This window comes from Lacerta agilis, chromosome 9, assembly GCF_009819535.1.
Source record: "Lacerta agilis isolate rLacAgi1 chromosome 9, rLacAgi1.pri, whole genome shotgun sequence".
In the NCBI taxonomy this organism is placed as follows: Eukaryota; Metazoa; Chordata; class Lepidosauria; order Squamata; family Lacertidae; genus Lacerta; species Lacerta agilis.
Genome location: NC_046320.1, coordinates 69,218,771 through 69,234,311, shown reverse-complemented (window position 1 = coordinate 69,234,311; position 15,541 = coordinate 69,218,771). Strand labels below are relative to the sequence as shown.

Genomic DNA, 15,541 nt, shown 5'->3' with positions numbered 1-15,541 from the left:
GCTGGGAATCTGCCTTCATCCACAGTAATAAAGCCTGCGTCTCCAATTCCCCTCCCCATCCTACACTTCGCAGAAAAGGAGTGCAGTATATTGGCACACACTTCACAGAAGGTCAGATCACAGCAAGCTGAATATGGGCACAGAAGCAAGTGAGGAATGCATGTGGTTCACTCACGGGCCCATGCTAGGAGATTTCTGCCCTCTTTGGTTTCCCTCCAGCATGCAGACACCTCCTTCTTGTGCATGGGTTTCCGCCATTTTGGCTACATAAGAATCATCACTCATGAACCAGTGAACAATGCTAATAGAGGGAAGGACACACAACATACCGGTCTCATTCTCGCTTGAGGATTAAGTAATCAAGTCACACTATGACCTTAAAGGCATCACAGCATATATTACTAAAGTACGCTTTTCTGCACCAACATTCTGTCACCTAGTTAGGTACAAAGAATTCCAGAGGGGAAACAAAGCATTTTAAAGTTATTTTTTTGTCTCACAAATTAACAACGAGCCGAAATACACAGATGCCACCCCCTTTTACCGGCACCACATGCCATGAACCTTTACTGCTGGATAAACTTCTGTGCAACTTTTCTGATGACCCGCAACACAATCATCACCTTTGCAACAATAACTCCATCCACTTAAGGCAAGCCTACTATCCCATGATCCTAGGTACAATGCTGATCAAAGAACCCACTCTGTAATTCTTTACACAGGCAACTCATGGGGAAATGTAGCTCCCGATCAGGGGGCCTCTGTGCCGTGTCCTTACACTGGTCCTAAGGGCTTGGCAATTGCATCTTCCCCTATAGTGCAATCACCCCTTGAATAAATGCATGTATTGTAATGCAAGGAGGCCAGCATCTACTTTAACAAATATGTGATGTAAGAGGAGGGAAGACTCATCCCAAATACAACCACATAAACACATGTTTACTGTGCCATCACCCCCAAATCAAGATTCCCTTAAGAGAGGGTGTCCCAGATAACACAAAAAGATCCTTTCACTCGTGTCCTAGTTCTGCAATACAGACCCCATTGGAACAGCATAAATACATTCTGAACCACAATACATGCAAAAGCATCCAGCCTTTAAATAACATCTGGAAAGTCCGCTCTCTCTGCAGTTACCATACATATTTTGGAAAGTTGCTTCTCTGTTCTCTATGCATTTGGAAACATTTTAAGATATTATAACCAAATGTTGCATGATGGTTCCTCAGATCAAGGAGTTCAGGGGTTTTTTTCTGTGTTTGGATACAGTTGTACATCATTTTGAATCAGGAAGGTTCACTGAACCCTTTCAAAGCTGCAGTGATTTCTTTTCCCTCTTAGAATTTCCAAGCAACAATTATCACTTACTGCTAGGCCATTATAAACTGAGGTGATCTAACATACTGTCACTATAACCCAAAGTGAGTAGCACCCTAGTACTCTAATATACTGCCTTGCTTCTTTTCACCCACCTATGGAAAGGTTCGTCACACAATGCCCTTTCTCCAGGGACTACCAGTAAAGGGACCCCACCTACCTTAGCATCACACTCTCAATACGAGACATATTGAGTTAAGATTTCATGCTGAACGCTTCTCTTTCTCTTAGACTGGTACACAACAGACATACCTTGTTTTTTAAAAGGCAACCCTATTAATCATTGGGTTTGTCTGACAAAGTAAGTAATTCCTTCCAAATGCTTTAGGAAACATAATCTTCACTATCAGAATAGCCCAGGCATGTAATTCACATCCTGGCAACACAGTCACTGGGCTGCAGCCACAGCTTCACATGCCTAGTTCCAATGGTGCAGCTTGACTTCCATTTCCTCCTCTCCCCTCTGCACATACTCACAAAATCTCCACTGGAGGGTCCCTCAACCCTCCAGAGATGATTTTGAGGGTGCAAGGAGGGCTGAAGAGAACAAGAGAGAGGAGGGAAGTTCCACTGCATGCACAAAAGTCGGCTTTGTGAGCAGAGCTGCAGAACTGGACAAATCTCATTGAGTTCCAATTCTTTACTCTGTCCTATTTGTACCAGAGAATTTTTTTAATGCCTGATTATATCCCCAGAGAGAGAGACGTGGGTGGCGCTGTGGGTTAAACCACAGAGCCTAGGGCTTGCTGATCAGAAGGTCGGTGGTTCGAATCCCCACGATGGGGTGAGCTCCCGTTGCTCGATCCCAGCTCCTGCCAACCTAGCAGCTCGAAAGCACATCAAAGTGCAAGTAGATAAATAGGTACCGCTCCGGCGGGAAGGTAAATGGTGTTTCCTTGCGCTGCTCTAGTTCGCCAGAAGCGGCTTAGTCATGCTGGCCACATGACCCAGAAGCTGTACGCCGGCTCCCTCGGCCAGTAAAGCGAGATGAGTGCCGCAACCCCAGAGTCGGAAATAACTGGACCTAATGGTCAGGAGTCCCTTTACATTTACTATATCCCCAGATGTGGGGTGCGGGTGGCGCTGTGGGTTAAACCATGGAGCCTCTTGGACTTTCCGATCAGGTCGGCAGTTCGAATCCCCGCGACAGGGTGAGCTCCTGTTGTTCGTCCCTGCTCCTGCCAACCTAGCAGTTTGAAAGCACGTCAAAGTACAAGTAGATAAACAGGTACCCTCCGGCGGGAAGGTAAACGGTGTTTCCATGTGCTGCTCTGGTTCGCCAGAAGCGGCTTAGTCATGCTGGGCACATGACCTGGAAACTGTACGCTGGCTCCCTCAGCCAGTAAAGCAAGAGGAGCGTCGCAACTCCAGAGTCGTCCGCGACTGGACCTAACGTCAGGGGTCCCTTTACCTTTTATATCCCCAGATGAACCACACCAACAGCACTTCATTCCAGTCCCTGCCCCAAACACAAAAACAACAGCACTTCTGAGAGCACCTAGAAAGCCCCTTTCCCAAAATGATGCCACGACAAGAAACCCACAGCTGCCCACTCTGCCTCATTGCACCCAGGCAAAGGAAGCTAACTAAATGCCATACACGTGCTGATTTATCTTCATTTAACCAAGGCCAAAAAAAGCATCAATGCCTTTTTGGCTCATTTTACTTCCAAATTTTCAAACCAACCTACTTTCCCCACTCACCTGCTTCAAAGGTTATGAACCCATACACAATAATGAGAAGCACCGGTTCATAGAATCTTACCCAGCCACTGCCATGTGAAATCTTTAACCCATCCTCTTACCTCACAACTCACACTCAACTGTGCCCATCAGCACAGAAAAATTCTAGGATACTGCCTGCCAGATGAGATCAGGTAAAAGAACTCTCTCATCAATAAGAAACTAATTGTCTCACCTCAGGTAGGTCAGAATCCCCACCAGGCAAGAAAGCCTTCGGAAACTAGAAGATATGTGGTCCTCTCTTCTTTGGGACCAAAAAGGTACCATAACATTTTCTGGGCAAGTGGGCATTTCTAATGTATTAGTAATTTGGGGCTTAATTTTCAAGGCTGTTGTAAGCAGCAAAATGTAGAGCACTTAGTTCTTCACCAATGGTCACCGCACACACTTCTAGTCAACCAATTTATAGGCCGCTTATTCTTCTTATTCATTTAGTGCATTCATATATCACACCCTATCCTACTTAGGGTTCTAGCAGTGAATAATGGTGCCCCTAATAAAACACTAAATTCCTAAAGCCCAGCTCCCCAGGGTGGATAAAAATCAATTAAAAAGTATCAAATAATTTGGATTTTTTTAATTTAAATTGCATTTTTAAAATAAAATCCTTTTGGAGGAAATATAGTTTTCTATTTAAGTTACATTATAGTCCAAAGGCAGACCTTTCAGTGGCAATGCTGCACCCTCAGAAAGACTTCCCCCAGCTTAGAAATTCAGGCCCACCGATCTTGCTTCCATCCTTGTCTTCTTTGTACACTCCTCCACATGATCTTACAAAGCCAACTGAGAGAGGAGAGCTCCTGCAAGACCACACATCCCTGCCTCTGTTCCATCAAGCTGCTCAGGGAACCCGGGCAGGATTTTCTTTGTGCCATTAACAGTACAATCCTATGCACATTCAGTGGGACTTAGTGCCCAGTAAGTGGGTACAGGACTGCAATCTTAGTGTTACAGCACAGCTTCACATTCAAATATTTGTTGTTGTTGTTATTACAATCTACACTGGTCTATGTGGAAAAAGCTCAGCCCTAGTTTTCTCCTGATATCTCCCCTATGACATCTCTTCCCTCACCACCATGAAAATCCCCAAGCCACAATTGTCACCAACTTAATGGCTAGAGCAGTATGTTGGCTGAACATCTCAGCCATTGGAAAGTCCACAGCAAAGGAATGCCTGCAAGCATGAAAGCACCTTTTCTCTCTCTCTGCCACTATCTCTCGTCTGCAATGTGACAGTAATAATACTGGCCTACTAAGGGTTGTTTATAAGAATTACTGAGATAACATACATGAGGCACTTTGAGCAGTCCAGATGGGTTATGTTATTAAAGCAATTCCTTAATATATACTTTAAATCAACTCTCTTCTCACAGTTTCCACACCTTTTAACCATTACTCTGGAATGTTTTCTATAAATGCTTAGTGCCATCTATGACCAGAAAAACTCTGGTTCAGTTTTTCTGGTCATAGATGACACTAAGCATTTATAGAAAGCACTCAAAGCACCTCCTTAACGTTGCTTTGCAATCTTTGTAATTACCCTGCAAGATGAGGTGAGCATTAGCCCCGTGTTGTTTAAGAGAGGGAGGATGAGAGCTAAGGTCACCAGACAAGTTCATGGGAGGGCGAGATCTGAACCAGGACATTTCCTGGTCTTCTGCACAAACAGCCAAGGCATCAGCACTTACTTTCATCAGGTCTTTTGAATGCAATTTTCACATGCGCTCATTCCCAAGTCATTTTAAAATCATACCAGAAACCCAAAAGATGCATTCTCCAACTTTTTATTTTTCAGCTCTGGCAACCTACAGCAGGGGTAGCTTTTCTGGGCTTGAGGGCCACATTCACCCTTGGCCAACCAAATGCCAGTGTTGGGTGTAACCATCCACTCTCCTGCAGGCACACCTGAGAAACATACACACCTACAGGCACAAAGCAGCCCTCCTCAACTGTTCTGAAGGAAGGGGGTTATCAGACTTATTCCTCACTCATAAAATGATTGGTCCAATGACTAAGGGGGAGGACATCTGCGTCCCTATCAGGACACAGGGCTGAGCACAGAGAGTTCAAACCACCCAGTGCTATCATTATTTCTTAAATTTATTTTTGCACCCACTGCCGAAATCAGTGGTGTCTAGGGGAAAGTCAATAAAATAAAATGTGGTAAGGGGAGCACTTCAGCCCCTGGCCAGGACAGGGGTTAGTCAATCCTGGCCTAAATTCCTGAGATTTAGACGTCAGAGAGTAGAACTTAGGACACTCTCCCCTTACCCCTCTCTTTCTCTATATTGCACAGTCCCTTGCCCCCTCTCTGTCACCCACAAAACCTGTTCTCTGTTTTAAGCAGTTCATATTTTATCTATAAGCTGCCTCAAGTCCATCAGGGGTCATGTCAGGATATAAATAATTATACGACCCCCAACACATGCCTAATGCTTTTTTTGTCATTGTGTATTTCCCCAGCTATGAGCTCACTAGCACTTACAAAAGATCTCGCTGTATAGCCAACAACAAATGTGCATATTTGGAGGAGGGGGACACCCACAGTAGTACATATATGCCATTTCAGCCAGTCAAACAAAAGTATTATTTGCTTCTATGCGCAGACCGAGTCACTGGATGACTTGACCAAGCAAGTAGATAAGAGGCACGTTCACCCAGAAACAAATCCAACCGGCGTCCAACCTGCAGTTGCTCCCAGGTATGTGTATAGGACTGCGGCTGAAATCTTATGCAGAATTTAACAGGATTTGCGGGACGTAACGTCAAAGCGGGTTAGAGCCACCAGGCCACGAGAGGCGCGGCATTTGCACACGCCTCCCCGCCCCTCCCTCCTCCCTCTTCCCCTCACACCAACCCTGTGAGGTAGGCCAGGCCGAGGCTGCCCCCAGCCGAAGAGACCCCGACCCCCTCCTCCCCGCCCCCCGGGCTCCCCTCGCGCCCATCACCCACCGGAAGCGGCCCCCGCAGTGCTGGCACTGGTCGCCGACCCATCCCGGCGGGCACTCGCACTGGCCGGTGCTGGGCTGGCAGCGCCCTCCGTTGGCGCACGGCTTGTCGCACTCCTTCGCCTCGGCGGCCGCTCCGGCTCCGGCTCCGACCCGGCCGCCGCCGGACCCACAGGAGGAGCAGGACGGCGGCCAGCCAGGCTGGGGCGAGGGCGAGGAGGCCGCGCCGCCTGCGGCCCCGCCGCTCCATCGCCTGAGGGGGAAAGGGTGCGGGAATGAGGAGAACGGAGCCCGGGGAGGGGGCGGGCAGCAGCAGCAGCGCGGAGAGAGGCTCCGCCGAGAAGCTTCGCGCGGGCGGACGGTGGCCGGCGAGGGCTGCGACGGCGGCTGCGGAGCGGCCTGCTCCTCCTCCTCCTCCCTCCCTGGAGCGACGGAAGCCCGCGAGGCTCAACCTTAGCGCGACGGCGACCGGCCCCGCGCTCGCTCTCCTCCTCACACAACCGTTCTGAGGAGGAGGAGGAGGCGACGGAGCATCGCGCGCCCGCCAGTGTCCGCTCCCGATGACGTCGGCGCCGAGTGGAGCCCCTGACTAAGGGGGGAGAGCGAGGGAGGGAGGGGAATAACGAGAGACCATAGACAGCGCGGTGCTAGAGTGCTTCTCTGTCATACAGAGGCGGGCGGATGGTATCCAGGCAACCTCCTAAGCGGGGAATGGAGAGGGGCTTCGGGCGGGACACAGATGGGCGGTGCCGAATTTGATAGAGAGCAGGCTCGCCCAATCAGGTAGGCGGCAGGTACTTTTCGGACTACATCTCCCATCAGCCCCTTCCAGACGGGGAGGAGGCTGCTCTCCGTCAGGTTTGGCACTGCCCACCTGTCAAGTCTGAGGCCCGCCCTCTTGCCCTGCAGCGCTGTCGTTTAAGTGGCTGTCGCGGGAAGCAGAAGTTCAACAGGTGAAGCCGCCCTTCCTCGCCCACCTGCAGCAGGTCTGCAGGTGCCAGGAAATCCTTCACCTTTTGGAACTTTTGCCTGGGGAGCAAGAAAACCTGTGCTATTACTTTAATTTCCAGAGGAAAGTAATTTAATTTGCAGGAGGAGGGGGGGGTACAAAGAAGAGTCTTGCAGTACCTAAAAGGCTCAACAATGTTATGATGGCATCAGTGCTGTTGCACTCCGGCCCTTCTGGGCTTTGCATCAGCACCGGACTGGCCTCTGCAAGAACAGAGTGCAGGATGAGAGAGGCTCCCTTGGGCCTGGCGGGCTTTCTTTAAATATAATAATAATAATAATAATAATATAATATATAATTTAAATTGGGTTTTCTAAGAACAAGTAAATACATAGCAGGGAAAGCTATCTTCTCAATAAAGTAGGTTAAATGTGACTGCATTGCATTATTATATTTCCCTCACTTAGTAAACAAACATACACAGAATAAGTGAACAAACAAACTAATTGTGGCCTAAATTAAACTCCAACAACAGAAACAGTGTTTTGGTCTGGCTGGAATGTGTCATTGAACTCTGATAATGCTTCTCAGAGAGGGGTGTACGAGGGGTGTTGTTGTACAAAGGTAATATTTACATTAGTTGCTCCATCCATTTGGCCTCTGGTACCACACACCTCTGGCCTATGCCCGCTCCAAGGTTGCCCTGAAGAATCATAGAGTTGGAAGAGACCACAAGGGCCATCCAGTCCAACCCCCTGCCAAGCAGGAAACACCATCAAGAAGAAGAGTTTGGATTTGATATCCCACTTTATCACTACCCGAAGGAGTCTCAAAGCGGCTAACATTCTCCTTTCCCTTCCTCCCCCACAACAAACACTCTGTGAGGTGAGTGGGGCTGAGAGACTTCAAGAAGTGTGACTAGCCCAAGGTCACCCAGCAGCTGCATGTGGAGGAGTGGAGACGAACCCGGTTCACCAGATTATGAGTCTACCGCTCTTAACCCTACACCACACTGGCTGTGCGAAGGCAGACTGAAAAGGTTTCCACGGGTTCTGTAGCAAACACGCATCGATGATACTAATATGCACATTTGGGTGCACGGTTGGCATTTTCATCATGCAGGATTTTAATCTTCCTGGTGTGCAGTGTGGCTCTGGTCCACGTTGGCCATCGCTGCTCTTTTTTTAAGATAAAATAAAAAAAGAGCAACTTCGCCTACCTGCCGCCTCCCATTCTGGAAGCGCTGTCATGATCTGGCCAACTCCATCTGTGTGCTGGCATCTTCCTTCCTAGCCTGTGTGCTATTTCAGCTCCCTGGGCCTGGATCTGCCAGCAATTCTCGCAGATAATTGTTTTCTCTCAACACCACCTGCTACCTTCCTACCACCGCGTAGATGATGTCTGAGCGAAAGTATCAAGTAAAACCTGACACGCTGTCAGGATAATTCCAACCAAACCATTTCACCTATAGCGGTGCTTTCGGAATTATTCCAGTATAAAAGGACAAGATTCAACCAGGGCAACTTTCGCTTGCTTAGCTCATTGCCAAGGCATCTGTTCAAATTCCCAGCAGCCCAGATTAAGCCAAATAAAACCTGGCATGCTGGATGAAATTCTGTTTCGGATCACATACGCGATGGATACACCTGTGTCTGTCCTAGAACTGTTCTTACAGAACCCACATAAATCACAGCTATACATAACGGAAGAGGAGGCAGATTAAAATTTGATTAGGCCTTGATATTGCAAAGAATTAGGCTGCGATCAGATGGGGTGGTGGGGTGTTCTTTCCAGATTTTGGATGCATTAAATCGGTGCATCCCACCCCCAGCAAAGGACAGTTCTGATGTAAACTTTTTGTGTTAATCAATTTTTGGGGAGGGAGGGCTGCCTTTGAAATATGAAAGCACAGTAGCTGCATTCTGATATTAAACTGGGAGCTAGCAGTCCCTTGTTTTCCAGGGACAGCCCCATATTTACAGAAGCCTTCCCAATTTCTGGTTTGATCCTAGAATGTCCCACCTTTCCTTAGGATGTCCCTATTTTCATTGGAGAAATGTTGGAGGGTTATGCAACCCCCAAGCCAAGGATATAAACTATCCAACCTTTAGAAGACATCTGAAAGCAGACCTGTATAGATAAGTTTTTTAATCTATAATGTTTTATATGTTTTTACATGTGTTGGAAGTCACCCAAAGTGGCTGGGGCGACCCAGTCAGATGGGCGAATAATAATAATAATAATAATAATAATAATAATAATATAATAATAATAATTTGAATAGGATGTCCTGTTTTCATCAGAGAAATGTTGGAGGGCATGAGGTAGTTACCTCAAGGCTCAATGCTGAAGGTGGCCTTCCAATGCTCTCTATCCGGAATCTTTTACAGATTAAGGTTTAACTAGCAGGCCAATCAAGCAAACCTTTACAGATTAAAATCGGCCCAATTAATCCATACAAAGAGAAGCAGCTCTTTTTCTCAAAGGAAGTCTGGAAGGAGTCACTCTGCTTCTTTCCCCCTGACTGCGCAACCCTTTTTAAAAAAAACAGCTCCATCGTCGTTCTTGTGCTGCAACCAAGACATGGAGAGAACAAAGGCAACTGGGGTGGGGAGAAACTCTTTACTGAATTTTGAATTAAACCCAAGAGAATTATTATACCAAAAAAAAAACAACCTTGACCGTCCCCTGGCCCCCTTTACATTATAATGAGGCAGCATCTCTGCACAACAGAAACCCAAAGGCTTCGTTTGTATAGAAATAGCCTGTTCTCCAGGGAAGCCAATTCTGTGGTGTTGCCAAACAGCTGCAAGGAGCCTTCCATGGGGAAAAATAAAAGGCAGATGAGATGCTTTAAGACTCTGCACACAGGTCTTTTGGAGGAGAGTGTGTGGCACGTTGAAGCTGCTTTGCTACTCTTCTGAAATCTCACATGTCACACATTTCAGAGGGACCTAGTGCTTCTCTGAAGGATGGATTAAGGGTCCTGGCACTCAAGTAAATCAAGAGAAACAGAAGTTCCTGGGTGGCTCGTTCCAGCTGAGGAAGCAAAACAGGAAGCCACTTTGAGATGGGTTCCAAGAAGGCACATGCTTGGTGTCGTGGGCTGTTCGGATGCAGATAAATGGTGGGAGGAACCAGCTGGGGAACCCCCAAGGGGAAGAAGGCTCAGAGCCTGGGGAGCACTGGTAGGATGATGACAAGTGGTCAGAGGAAGAAGCCGGGGAAGAGGGGGTGTCGGAAGCTGACAAGGTAACAGGTCTTAGTGAGCGGGAGAGTCTGTGGCAGAGAGAAGTCCAGAATCAGGGCAGAAGGTGAAGGAGGAGAAGGAGGAGGCCAAGCGGGATAAAGCTGGTGAATAGGAATGGGTGTTTCCCCCTCCTCCTGCGACAGGCTCTCCTCCCCTCTTGTCTCCCAGAACCAGAAGAGGTGGAGGAGAAGTTGGCTCCACACTTTTTTCTCCAAGGTGTCCCCCAAGGATGTTCAGCAAAATATCAAGTGAATGATGGAAACCCCAGAGCCAAGAGTTTCTCCACACGGGGGAGGGGAGGGAACCAAAATAATTTATTTGGCAGACTTCCAGGAAGAAAGAACCGGAAATGGCCGTATGTAAACCAGCCTGTGCTCTTTGCCTCCACAAAAATGTTCTTGTGCAGAAGGGACTTTGACTTGGCTCTGGGGGAAATCCAAACCACACCCTCTCCGAGAGTTTACACATGAAAACAGCCCCCCCCCCCGTCATACCTCTGTTTTCCCACAGGGTAGCATGCATGACTCTGCTCCCCTTCTGCCGTTGCTGAAAACTACTCTGCCCAATGCATTGCTGTGTAACGGCACGGATCTGAGAGTAAAGAGGCTGTTTGTTCCGTTAAAGATACACCAGAAGAAGAAGAAACATAATTATCCCATTGTATGCTATTGAAAGTTCAAAGTTAAACTTACCCAGCTGCAGTGTGTGAAACACAAAATGCACACAACACAGCACATTAGCATTCACGAGTTCATGGTTCCATTTGTATCCTGCCTTTCCCCCGAGGACCTTCAGGGCACATACCCAAGAAGCTATGAAGATCCTGCTGGATTGGGCCAATGGCCCCTCTAGTCCAGCATCCTGTTCTCACAGCGGCCAACCAGATGCCTGTAAGAAGCCTGAACGCAGAGCCTGAATAAAAGAGCTCTCTTCCCGCCTGCGGTTTCCAGAAACTGGTATTCAGATGCATTGTGCACAAGATAGCCATCGATAGCCCTCTCCTCCATGAATTTTCTTATTGCCTTCAAATGTAATTTACAAGGAAGACAATCTAAGACTCACAGAATTATGGAGTTGGGGGGACCCCGAGGGTCATCTAGTCCAACCCCCTTCAATGCAGGGGCTCGAACCGACAACCCTGAAATTAAGAGTCTCATCTTCTACTGATTGAGCTACAAGAGTAATCAAGTAGATCTCTAGGAAGACAGTACTTTAGCAATGGCTGTATTTGTGGTTAATCTTCCCTCTTTTTTCCTGTCTTTGTTTTATATCTACAGTATCTGTGCTTTTCTCTCAACAGCCCTACTTTTTCCTACACATTTCATTCTAATTTTACACTCTCTGTTAATCAGGGTCCTTCTCATTTATATGGCCACCTCGTATTTTAAGGCAAGGCAACCACCTCCCAAAGTTCTTAAAAACTGCCTGCCTCCAAATTCTGAGAGTATCCTCCATCGCCACCTGCTCCAGATTCTCACAGGGGATGAATTGGGGTGAAGGAAGAGACAGCATTTTGGCCCACCTGTTTTAGCTCTGCCAGATCAAAAGCTCTCTGAAGGACAAAACTACCCTGTTTGCTTTGTTTTGTGTCCAGTTCTCAGCCTCCTCGGGGGAAGGCTGCAGTGTGTCTGCACACATTGCAAAACACAAACACCAAAATCCCCCGAGGGAATTAAAAGCTGTTTATCCTTAAAGACTTGCCCAGGCTCGCTTGTCTGCCAGTGGCTTGAAGCCAGCAGGCTCTCAGAGAGCTGTGTCTCGAAGCTAGCAACCTCAAGCGATGCATTTCTCGCCATCGCTAAACTGTTTCTGATTTGATTTATAGAGACTGATGATAAGCAAAGGGTTGCCGCAGGGACTTGAGTTTGTGTCACCCACTGCTTTATACAGCTTTTAACAAGGCTGCACAGGTTCAGCGGGAGAGTTGGGGCAAGATACAGGCACCATTATGGGCAACTTGTTGTTGTTTAGTTGTCAGTCGTGTCCGACTCTTCGTGACCTCATGGACCAGAGCATGCCAGGCACTCCTGTCTTCCACTGCCTCCCGCAGTTTGGTCAGACTCATGTTGGTAGCTTCAATAACAATATCTGAAGAAGTGTGCGTGCACACGAAAGCTCATACCTAGAACAAACTTAGTTGGTCTCTAAGGTGCTACTGGAAAGAATTTTTTTTTTATTTTATTTTATTTTGACTATGGCAGACCAACACGGCTACCCACCTGTAACTTCAATAACACTGTCCAACCATCTTGTCCTCTGTCGTCCCCTTCTCCTTGTGCCCTCCATCTTTCCCAACATCAGGGTCCTTTTCCAAGGAGTCTTCTCTTCTCAAGAGATGGCCAAAGTCTTGGAGCCTCAGCTTCAGGATCTGTCCTTCCAGTGAGCACTCAGGGCTGATTTCCTTCACAATGGATAGGTTTGATCTTTTTGCAGTCCATGGGACTCTCAAGAGTCTCCTCCAGAACCATAATTCAAAAGCATCAATTCTTCGGTGACCAGCCTTCTTTATGGTCCAGCTCTCACTTCCGTACATCACTACTGGGAAAACCATAGCTTTAACTATACGGACCTTTGTCGGCAAGGTGATGTCTCTGCTTTTTAAGATGCTGTCTAGGTTTGTCATTGCTTTTCACCCAAGAAGCAGGCGTCTTTTAATTTCATGACTGCTATCACCATCTGCAGTGATCATGGAACCCAAGAAGTAAAATCTCTCACTGCCTCCATTTCTTCCCCTTCTATTTGCCAGGAGGTGATGGGACCAGTGGCCATGATCTTAGTTTTTTTGATGTTGAGCTTCAGACCATATTTTACGCTCTCCTCTTTCACCCTCATTAAACTAACTGGTAGTTTATATTAGAACAGTTGGGTGATGGTGGTTGCCTCCTTTACGTAGGCCCAGAACACTTGGAAATGGTTGCACTGGTGTCACTGGTCCTGTTGACATGAATTACCAGGTCAGACCAGTCTAGACAGTGGCAGGCACCTGTGTGTGTGATATAAATAATAAAGACTGCTCTTTTTCCTTTATGGGGTACCCAAGAGCCCATATAGAGCCCTCTTTTTAGGTTCTCTATCGGTAGCAGAAAATAACAGAGGCCAACCAGAATATTGAGAAGCAAGGCAGCTAGTAAGTCTGATCTTTATTAAAGCTGTTGCAACAGGGTGCTTCCCCACACGCAGGAGAGAGGCAGGACCCAGAGCCATGTGCGCAGGCCCTTATATAGACATTTTTAAATTGCCCACCCTGGAGTCCAAGACCACACTCAGAAACATCATACCTACATCACAGAAAAGGCAGTCTACAACAGAAATCTGAGTGCGTTGTTTATCTCATGTGTGGCAAGTTGTTGTTGTTGTGTTCAGTCGTTCAGTCGTGTCCGACTCTTCGTGACCCCATGGACCAGAGCACGCCAGGCACTCCTGTCTTCCACTGCCTCCCGCAGTTTGGTCAGACTCATGTTGGTAGCTTTGAGAACACTGTCCAACCATCTCATCCTCTGTCGTCCCCTTCTCCTTGTGCCCTCAATCTTTCCCAGCATCAGGGTCTTTTCCAGGGAGTCTTCTCTTCTCATGAGGTGGCCAAAGTCTTGGAGCCTCAGCTTCAGGATCTGTCCTTCCAGTGAGCACTCAGGGCTGATTTCCTTCAGAATGGATAGGTTTGATCTTCTTGCAGTCCATGGGACTCTCAAGAGTCTCCTCCAGCACCATAATTCAGGCAAGTTACCTGATTGCATTATCTGGGTTTTGGCCACTCTTTTGTTGTTGTTTAGTTGTGTCCAACTCTTCATGACCCCATGGACCAGAGCAAGGTCCATTATAACTACTTAATTCCTGAATCTAGGTCACAGGCTCACACCCTTTTCACATCTAGAATGTGCCTTAAGACAGGATTTGTGAGGAAAGAGAGAATGGGGAGGTTTCCCACTTTGACCTTGCAGAGAAATATTTGAGGTCAATTTGTTCAGGACCTAATCTGTGGGGTTTCAGACATGTGGTTTATATATACAGTTATGAACATTTAATTTTTTATATGTGACCTTAAAATTCTTATAACGTGTGTGTTTGTGTGTGGCCCAACCTCCTTCCCCTTTACATCCCAACCATACCCTCACCTATCCCCCAAATCTTTCCCCACCCTGTCCCCCCCACAGTTCACCCCCACCCTACCCCCCCAGCCCAAGACCTACCCCCCTTTTAAAGGGGAAGGAGGCACCTCCCCCCACCCCCATTAAACCTCACTGCAGGTGTTTCACAGAGGGCGCAGATGTTCCCTGCAGCAGTTTGCTAAATCCTTGCAGCGTCTCCCCTCCCTCCATTAACAGCTTGTCGGAGCCTGCCATTCATTACGCTGCAGTTGCAGAGGGTGACAACAGTCTACATTTCTATGTATATAGGAAGACAGATAGACACACCTGCATTCTTCTTCCACAGATGTAATGCTGGGAATGGCTTTTAGCCACAGTGGGAAACCTCTGGACCGCAGACCTCTTTAGCCCCACCAGGCATCCCTATTTAGCTCACAAGGTCATTTTGGGCAAGGTACGCCCTGCACCTGATCGCTTCTGGCCCGAAATGGTTCATTCGCAAATGTTGTGAATGGAGAATAAGCAGTGGCAGCAAGAACCGTTTTTGAAAACTGAACGTTTGTTTCCATTCCTGCAAGTTCTCAGGGACGTTTTTAATGTCTAAGGCAGGAGCTGCACATGGATCCCCCCTAAAGAGTATTTCCTGAAGGGAGAAGGCAAGCTTCTGATTCCATTACTCCTGCCTGCCAACACAAGACCTTCTCGGTCACCTTGCAGTGTAATCAAGCACGAAATCCAACAGGCAGGCTCACCATACAATTTTTCTGTATCTGACACCTCCTGCAAATAGACAGAAGGATTAAACAGGATTAAAGAAGGAGAAGGAGTTTCTTGTATTTAGATAGATATCTTTGCTTGGAGGCTGATTAAAAGTTTTTGTTTCCCCCCCTAATTAATTCTGAAGATTGACCTTGGTTGAGATAATTCTGTAAATAACACAAGTCTGCCCAAGCTTAGAGGAAACTGGCTTTGGGTTTTGCATATTTGTCTGCCTTCTGCAGCATCTCTTCTAGCTTAAGACCAAAAAGAAGAGGGGGGGGAAATATGTAATTAAATGTTGGTGATATCTTGGGCCTCCGCTATGCCAGGAGAGGGTGCAGTCTCTCACTTATGGGAACCAGATGGGCAGTGACCAAGGGTTTTCTCTGCACCAGCTATTAAAACCAGTTATCCTGGGAACTGTAATTCTC

General features: G+C 47.3%; 1 protein-coding gene across 1 annotated transcript in view; it reads right to left on the bottom strand.

Moving 5' to 3' along the window:
* ATRN (attractin) overlaps window positions 1-12,062 on the bottom strand; it is a 170,460-nt gene extending 158,398 nt beyond the window's left edge. Inside the window, exons 1-3 of the mRNA XM_033159586.1 lie at window positions 11,968-12,062; window positions 6,942-7,096; window positions 6,072-6,489 (exon numbers count right to left, since the gene is read on the bottom strand). Coding sequence (XP_033015477.1) covers window positions 6,072-6,489; window positions 6,942-7,096; window positions 11,968-12,062 — 668 coding nt within the window. The remainder of the gene's footprint in view (window positions 1-6,071; window positions 6,490-6,941; window positions 7,097-11,967) is intronic.
* Window positions 12,063-15,541: the final 3,479 nt, after the last annotated feature.